At 36.1% G+C, this 9,528-nt stretch overlaps 1 protein-coding gene across 1 annotated transcript; it reads left to right on the top strand.

Moving 5' to 3' along the window:
* The first annotated feature begins 998 nt into the window (after positions 1-998).
* On the top strand, positions 999-7,746 carry LOC108319695 (uncharacterized). The gene is made up of 2 exons (XM_017550918.1): positions 999-1,179; positions 7,340-7,746. Exons 1-2 carry the CDS (start codon positions 999-1,001, stop codon positions 7,744-7,746), a joined length of 588 nt encoding a protein of 195 aa, XP_017406407.1.
* Positions 7,747-9,528: the final 1,782 nt, after the last annotated feature.

Below are 9,528 nucleotides of genomic sequence, written 5' to 3'. Positions count from 1 at the left end.
GAGAACATCAGCCGAGGGAGCCCAAGATTGATCTTCCTCTTTTCCATGGAAAGGATGATGTGAAAGAATACTTAGAATGGGAGATGAAAGTTGAGCAATTGTTTGAGTGCCACCAAATAGATGATGAGAGGAGGATAACTATGGCCTCTTTAAGCTTTCAAGGCTATGCCTTATATTGTTGGACAGCCTTGGTCAAAGATTTGAGATTGAGAAACCTACCTTCCATTAGGTATTGGAATGAGTTGAGGTCTGCCTTAAGAAGAAGGCATGTGCCAGCATACTATGATAGGGAGTTAATGGACAAGCTTCATAAACTCCAACAAAGAAACATGAGTGTTGAGGAATAGAGGCAAAAGATGGAGTTACTCATGTTAAGATCTGGGATAAGAGAGGAACCAAGGATAACAATTGTTAGGTTCCAAAGTGGACTCAACTATGACATAAGAGATAAGGTAGAACTTTTACCTTATAATGATCTCAATGAGTTAGTCCAACTTTGTGTTAGAGTAGAGCAACAATTGAAGAGGAAAACTTCCTCTAAAAGAGACTACTTTGATTCTTCCTACCCTAGGAAAGAGTCCAAGAGGGAGGGTGAACCCTCCAAATCAAAAGAAGAGGGACCTAGGGAAAAGGTAAAGGAAAAATATTCCTCTAAAGAATCTTCTAAAAATGATAGGGTAAAAGAGACCAAGTGTTTTAGATGTGGTTACAAAGGGCACTATGCTTCTGAGTGTCCTAATAAAAGGTCTACTTATATCCTAGAACATCAAGATGAAGATGAAGATTCTTCTAGTGATTCAAATACTTCCATATCTGAGGAAGAAGCCTTACCTTGTGAAGGAGAGTTGTTATTGGTGAGAAGACTTATTGGAAGTCAACATATAGAACTAGAATAATCACAAAGGGAGAATATATTCCGCACAAGGTGCAAAGTTTTTGAAAACACTTGTTCATTAATTGTGGATAGTGGATCCTCTTGTAATTGTTGTAGTTCTAGGATGGTGGAAAAGTTGGCCTTAACTACTATTCCTCATCCCAAGCCTTACAAGCTTCAGTGGATAAAAGAGGATGAAGAAATAGTAGTCAAAACACAAGTAAACATACCTATCTCCATTGGAAACTATGAAGAAACAATTTTATGTAATGTTGTGCCAATGGATGCTGGGCATGTTCTACTAGGTAGGCCATGTCAATATGATCATAACTCCACTCATGATGGCTACACCAATAAGATAACTTTTCTCCACAAAGGAAGTAAAATAACTTTGATTCCTCTTACACCTCATCAAGTAAAAGAGGATGAAATAAAAATAAAAATGAAAATTGAAAAAGAAAGAAAAGAAAAAGAAAGGTTGGATAAAGAACCTTCTAAAGAAGAAAAGAGAAAGGAGAAGAAGGTATGCATGATTTTAAATTCTACATACAAAGGTAAATACCTTAAAACTTCTTCTCAAAAACATCACTTTGTTTCATTATATAATGAAGGGCAATGTTCAAAACAAAGTGAAAGGAAAAATAAAATAAAGGCCAAGGATAGTGCTAAGAAAAAAAATTTCAAAGATAAAAGGCCTTCACTCTGTATTCTTTTCTTTAGATGCATCTTTTTAATATTCATCTTTGCTATTTGTTGTAGATATATCTTTGATCCAAGAGGGAAGTACTAAACCAAAGTTGTGCTTCTTTACCTTTTCGATTTGAGGACAAGTCGTTCTTCAAGAGGAAGGGTATGATGGAAACCTAATTAGGCAAACCATCCAAAGGAGTACTAACTCATGCTAAGTCTAGGAAGGCTCCAGCTCAAATGCACCAGATGGACTTCCTGGCTCACGTTCGCTCCAGCACCCTTAGACAGGGGGGGCTCCAACGCCAGCGAAGCAGCCTGAAGCACGTTTTGGCAGCATTGTACATGTGACCCAACATGCTTCACATGGCCCAGCTGACTTAGCCTCCAAGCCCGTCTTTTATTTTGAATTTTGGAGGGAATTTAGCTCAGAAATGAGCCCCTTCTTCACCTATAAATAAGAGGGCCTCCCCTTTGTATTTTCTCACTTTTGAGCTTAGTGAAATGTTGCAGAAATTGTTTTCCAGCCCTATTGTTATTGAGTCACTTCTTCTCTTCACTTTCTCCAACCTTTCCTCTAGCTTCCTTCCATAGTAGGAAGGCCTTCTGAGTTGAGAGGTCTCTACACACACTCCTTCCATTAAAAACACTCCTTCCATTAAAAACACACCAAAACACCATTAAAAACACACCAAAACACCATTCTCTACAAGTTCCAGGCCTGACAAGCTTCCATCAATAGGTTGGGACTTTTGATTGATGAAAATGATGTTATGCATATTGTTAACATAACCATGCTAAACAGTGTAGTGCATCTATATGTCATACATAATGATGGAAACCCATTTAGGGCATTCCATTCAAAGGAGTACCAACTTAAGCTAAGGCTAAGAAAGGGAAGTTGGAGAAGGACTTTTATAAGCTCTTTCTTGATTTTCTTTCTCTAAGTCTTAGAAGGATTCTCTTTAATATGTTTATATGTGTTTCGTAGGGTCTAATAAAGCTAGGAGATCATGGATCAACTAGCCAAGAAGCTTGATAAATCAAGAAGCAAGGAAACATTAAGAATGGAGAAGCAAGCCAAATCTTCACTTGAAGAAATCTGGCGCCCAACGGATGAGGGTTTGAGCCTAGTGGTTGAAACTACAACAAACTTGTTGTCCACGTGTTGCTGCTAGCTTTTTGCCCACGTAGCCACTCGTATTTCTCCACCAAGTTGTTTGCTTATTGTCCACGTGGAGCTTCACGTTTATTCACCCTTGTACAGCTGGTATTACTAGAACGTTAGCTGACTGAAGGCGTGAACCAAGAGCTTTGTATTTTTCCTTTTAAATAGCTTGCTAGCCATTGTAAAAGAGACCTTTGATTTGAATGAAGAATTGGTTTCTGTTGATTCTTTCCAGAACATTCTTCTTGTTGAAGGTCACTGAGGGAGAGCTTGAGAGTTTCCTCTAGCCTCTCTCCCTAGCTAGGATTCCATTCTTAGCATTCCTCTACATCATCCGCATCATATTTCAGCACCAATACCTCTGCCTTCATTCCATTTTCTCCATCATCGTTTCATCAATTTCTTATCACCGAACCACTGTTCGATTCAACCTTCCTTTGTCTTAACCCTATCTTCATCACCGAATCATCCATTCTCCTTCAATCCAGCCACCGAAAACCGTTTGAAGAGTGGCTTCCATAGTTTATGCTTCCTCCAATCATCATCATCATTCTTCAATCCATTCAGCTGGATCCTTCTTCCATCAAGTGGTATCAAAGCTGTGGTCGTCCACGCATCCATAGTTAAGTTTTTTCCCTTCCATTTTCTACTGCATTTCTATTCCACATGTGTTGTTTTGTTGTTATTTTGTTCTAGTCCACTGTTTCATTTCCTATCATTAGAACAAAACAACTATAAGAAAGTATGGACCAAAATGTCAAACCTTGAGAGTCAACAATGCAAGCTTTTTACTATTAGAGTTGATCTCCCGGACAACATCATTTCTATATCGTTTAGTGCCTCTTTTTAGTCATCATACATGATTTACTTTGTTAGACACTTGGTGATACAAGTTGCTTGAATGTAAATGCATAAGTGTTTAACCTATATATTTCTTTATTGCATTAGACACTATCTATTTGGTTATAATTACTCTAATATTCATTATGTATATTTTTTTCCTAAAGATTCAGATAGACGATTTTAATCGTCAAGCATTTGTCTTTTGGCATATCCAATTGTTTAGACGCTTCTTTTATAAACAATATTGTTTGATAAACTTTAAAACATGGGTTTTTAGACAGTCTAGCTCCTTTTAGACGATTTTGTCTCAAGATAAAGTTGATCCAATGTCATAGGGAGAAAAAGGTTGAAAAGCTTCATCATTTATTGTTAGGTGTACTAAATATCATATAGTTAGGTTATGTACTTCTAGGATTGTAAGCGAAGCATGTGAGTTGTGGAATCAAAGATGGTATGGTGTTGAGAATGGTAAAAAATCACCAACTAGAGATTGACATGTTTAAGAGCATGCATGAGAAGAAAACTTTTTCCACCTTCATTTAAGAGAAATCAAGAGCTTAAACATGAGAATACACTCATATAAAAATCGCATACAACATCGAATATTTGGAGCTTTTAACGGCGAATTCGCAAACGGTGTCATATTAGGAGACGCTAAATTGACATCAAATTTAAAAAATTCGACGTTAACTTAACGTCGAATTTTGTTAATATACGACGTTAACTTAACGTCGAATTTTGTCAATATTCGACTTGTATCAATTTTTTTTTAATTAATTGTTATCCTTTTTCACAACTCCACGACACCTGAAAATAGAAAAACAACAAATTTCAGTTTTTGGTATTTTATAAAACAAGAACTATGAACGTGTAGTATGAAAAACAAACAACAATAACCAACAACAAACAAGTTCAATCAAACAATAACAACAAACAAGTTAAACAAATAAGTTCTTCAAAACGAAAACGAAAACTAACCTTCAAAAGGTGGGACCGTTGGAATAAATTTTCGTCACTAGTGACAAAGAAAGCAAAATGCGCCTATGAAGGACAAGAACACGAAAATAATCGATTAAGACAAACGAAAATCATACATAAAGTAATTAATTAACATGCACATGTATCAAATGAAAGAAAGTTTGTAAAGCGAATAAACCATACATGTGATAGTCGACAAACTTCATTCGAAAAAAGTTTGAGAAGAGAAGATGGTATCGCGCGCTAAGATAAAGTGAATGACTTTTCAATCTCAAGCTCAAATTTTTATTGAATAACCTTTTGATGTCTAACCCTTGAACATTCGACGTTTTATATCATTTTACGTCGAATTACAATTCTAAACGACGTTTAATAATTGCATTTATTTACAAAAATGTCACCGGTCATTTTTAACGTTGGATATTTAGTGGTTGGACGTTGAACGCGTGACGTTATACGTTGCTTTTGTACTAGTGATAGAGAACTCATGGAGAGAGGTAGAGAATTACTTATAAGTGAAAAGGAGTTCTTTCATGGAGAGAAGGAGTTTAAAGAGAAAGTTAGAAGCTCTTGAGGGATAAGGAGAGAAGAGAGATTGAAATAAGAAAAGAAGAGCAAATACAACTAGCTAGGCGAGCAAAAGAGAAGAAAGCGAAAGAGAAGGAAGCTCTAAGAGCTAGAGAAGAGGAAACTCTAAGAGTTAAAGTTGAAGAAGCTAGAAGACTTAGAGAGGATGAAACTATAATAGAAAGGGAGGAGAGAGAAAAGAAAGAGAAAGAAGAAAAAGAGAAAAGAGAAAGGGAGGAGAGTGAAAAGAAAGAGAAAGAAGAAATTAAGAGAAGAAAAAAATACAGGGAAGAAATCATATTTAAGGAGGAAGTGCTACTAAAAGCACCCCCCACTTCCACAATTATAACGAGTCAAAAATTTTAAAAGGAGTTTTTGAATCTTTTAATTCTTCTCATGTCATTAATGATTCTCATTTGTTGATTTCAACCTTTACTTTTGAAATTCTTTTAACTCCATTCTCACTTCTCATTGTTTTAAACTCCTTAATAGATTTTGAAAAATATCACTTTGTGTTGTTATTGCCTGACAAGTTACAAATAACTCAAAGTGGACAAAAACATTTTTATGAACTATGTCTTATTACTCTTAAAGGAAATCATTTAAAAAAAGTATTATTCTTTAATTCTTTACTTTAGATATGCCCTTACTTTGGTACAAAAATTTATTCAAATATTGTTGGATGGTTATTGTAAGTAGATCTTTGATCCAAGAAGAGATATAAAGCTAAATTTGTGGTTCCTTAGATATGTTTTTGATCAGAGGACAAATCGTCTTCAAGAGAGAAAGTATAATGGAAAGTCATCCAAGGATCTACAACATGGACCAATGGCAAGACCCAATCCTTTTTCTTGATTATAATTATATGATTAAGAGTAATATATTTTGTATAGGATTAGCCTTTTCTTTGTGTAAAAAGTCTTTTCTTAGCATATATTGATTTTGGAGTTGTAATTTGCGTTCTGTAAGAGTACAGTTTTGGTTTTACAAGATGACTTTTGAGTGACTAGGAAAACTAAGTAGTTTTTTGGGCTACCTTGGACCTTAAGTAATCTTAAAAAAATGCTTATGGGTCAAGACATCCTCTAAAGGAGCATCCATTTGAAACTAACTAAGAAGATTATTGAATTATTTAGTTTCAAAGGTACATGCACTACTCACTCTTGAGGAAGGTTCTTGAAACTTTTTAGTCGAAGGTTCTTTGTACCTTTTTTTTTGTATCTTTGAGACTTGGGTTAACTCCTTCATTTTATAAATAGGAGTGACACGAGCTTTGCAAAACAAACATGAAAATATATAGAGATATTCTATCAATTTTGCAGCTCTTTTATTCCAATTTCACTAAGATATATTATCTTTTTAACTTCTCCTCAACCTTCTCCTTGAGGGTTGATTCAACCTCCTTCAAGTCACACATCCAATCTTACTCTTGAAACATGTTCTCATTCATCATTTAAAGTTTCTCCTTCATCCAATCTCACTTTTTGCATCCCGATACATCATCTCCGTGGAAGCAAATTCAAGTTTTATGAAATGGATTTCCATTATTTGGTACCAAAGCTTGTTCCTTAAAATGCATCATGTTCCATCATTAGTGTCAACTTTATAGATCAGTTAAGAGTCTTTTGGTCATTTACCATCATTTAGTTTTCGAGCAAGCCACTTTTCAATAATGTATAAGAGTAGCTAGAGCAACTAGTGTCGTAGGCTTGTTCTTAGGTTAAACTTAAATTTTAGGGTTTTATTAATAATTTTGTTTAAATATTATTTTGTTAGTTTTTGAGTCTAGTAATATTTAGTTCGATTTTGATAGAGATAAAATAAGGATACGTAGTTATGATTTTCGGTTTATCTAGGTACAATATTATTTTATGATCGATTAAGCAGATTTTATTTTTAAGATAGTTGATATTTTATTTTCAGATTTTATTTTTATTCCCGTAATATTGTAAGTGTCACGACTTATTAAAGCCCTTCAATTATCAATGAATAACAAACTCAATTTTTGGAAAATATTTGAGTGTGTGTATCGTGAGATTTTCTTAACAGTGGTATCACAGCTTTATGCTCTGAGTACCGAGAGAGGATAGAGTCAAACACCGTGAGAGAAAAAGTGAGTGCTTATTTTTTTTGTGAGAGAGATGGAAAAAGTAGTCAATGGGATGAGTGTGCCACAATTGTCGAAAAATATCAATTACGACAATTGGTCTTTGCAAATGAAGGTTCTTCTTGGATCCCAAGATGTAGGGACATAGTGAAGGACAGGTACAATGAACCCGTGGATGATGAGCATCACATAGTGAACCAAATTACTACACTGAAAAAGACACGAGTGAAAGATATATCGGTTTTGTACTTTCTGTATAATGTAGTGGATGAATCTGGATTCGAGAAAATAGCTAATGCAAAGTCAACAAAAGAAGCATGGGAAATTTTGAAGGTGGCATACAAAGGAGATACCCGCATGAAGCAGGTCCGAGTACAAGCTATCAGAAGAGAGTTTGAACATATGGAGATGGATGAAAATGAGGGAGTTGCCGAGTTCATAGCTCGAGTGCAGAAGATGGCCAACCAACTCGGAATGAACGGAGAGAGGTTCCTCCTAACCGGGTTGCGGAAAAGATCTTGAGAAATTTGACAGATGATTTTGAAAGTATCGTGGTCACTATTGAAGAGACAAAGGATTTGTCAACTCTCACTGTGGAGGAGTTAGTTGGGTCATTAAAAGCTCACGAATTGAGGAAGAAAAAGAAAAAAAGAGAACTCAATGATCAAGAACTAAAGTTACAATTTGACTCGAATAAAACTCGGATTACTAAGAGTCGAGGTCCTCGCGGTAGATGACGAGGAAGTCGAGGACGAGGTGGACGTGGCCAAGATAATTTTGAGAATGATAATGAAGACCACACCGGTCAGCAAATTTGGTGTGATCGAGGACAAGGAAAAGGCCGAGGAGATCGGTCAGGAGTTGAGTGTTTTAAGTGTGACAAGTATGACCACTATGCAAACGAGTGTAGATCAAGCAAGTGCTACAATTAGGCAAGCCATATTGCAAGGCAGAGACAAAGGGGGAGACAAATCTCCTTACTGAAGATGCAGGACTACCTTTTAGATAACGAAGGATGCGATTGGCAGCTTGTTGGTGTAGGGTGCTAGGAACGGAGACAAATTGACTGAGATTGTTGACAAAAAAAAAATTATGTTGGGTCTGGTGCTAGTGAGATATATAAGGCGTCCGATGATTCTACGATAGGATGAGGCGTCTTCATCATTGAGGAGGTCTTCTTGACTAGTTAACCAAGAGGAATGTGTCATAGGGGTGGGCATAGGGGCACAATTAAGCATTCCAGCTTCTGTAAGGAGATCAAGGGTGTATTTTCATTGACTAAGGTCAATGCCAAAACTATTCCGACCGACTTCCAAACCAAGAAAGTAAGTAAGATTACCCAAATTTTTTATATGGAAGAGATTGTCAAGAAAAGTGGTGATGTGTTGTATCTCGATAGCGTTGTTTCCCGAAAGAACAATGTTTCAAAAAAAAAGAGTGATCAACATTGGAACGTATGTACTTATTTGATAAAAGAAAAGTAGAAAGTTTGTCATACCATTGTTGGCTAGCTTGTGTCAACCCGTATAGAGATCTTTGAAGTTCGTACACTTGATTTGGATTGTGAATAGGGAGGCCAGGAGGAGGTTGCATGTAAACTTCTTCATGTAAGTCACCATGCAATAAGGCATTGTTGACATCAAGTTGCTTTAAGATTCATTGGTTAGAGGCAGCAATGGCAAGGAGAAGGCGTAAAGTAGTTAATTTAGCAAGAGGGACAAAGGTTTCAAGGTAGTCAAGGCCTTCAAGCTGTGTAGCCCTTAGAAACAAGGTGGCCTTTGAATCTGTCAATTGACCCATCAAACTTGTGTTTTATTCTATATATCCAATGACATCCAATAACAGTTTTTCCTGGAGGAAGATCAACAATGATCCAAGTTTTATTGACTTCTAAAGCTTTGAGTTCATCATGCATGGCTTGGGTCCACTAAGGTATTTTAGACCCTTCCTTGTAAGTGTGAGGTTCAGTTATGGAGGAAATAAATAGAATGGTGTGCCTGAAATCAGAAGAAAGCTTGTTGTAAGAAATAAAATCAGTAATAGGATATCTAGTGATATTGTGAGTTTGAAAATCTGTGAGGTAAGCAAGAGGACATTTGGACCGGGTTGAACGTCTGATAATATCATTGTGTTCATGAACATTAGTGACATCATCACTAAAGGCAGTAGGAGGATCAGGATCAGCAGTTTGTTGGACGTCCATGTTGTCCTCATTAGTGTTGGTGACCGGATCATTAGGAGTTGGCACAAGAATAAGATTATTAGGAAAGTTAACATTATCATAATCATGATGATAATTGTGAG

This window comes from Vigna angularis, chromosome 1 (assembly GCF_016808095.1).
Source record: "Vigna angularis cultivar LongXiaoDou No.4 chromosome 1, ASM1680809v1, whole genome shotgun sequence".
Classification (NCBI taxonomy): Eukaryota; Viridiplantae; Streptophyta; class Magnoliopsida; order Fabales; family Fabaceae; genus Vigna; species Vigna angularis.
The sequence above is the reverse complement of the archived record's forward strand: the minus strand, read 5'-3'. Positions and strand labels throughout refer to the sequence as shown.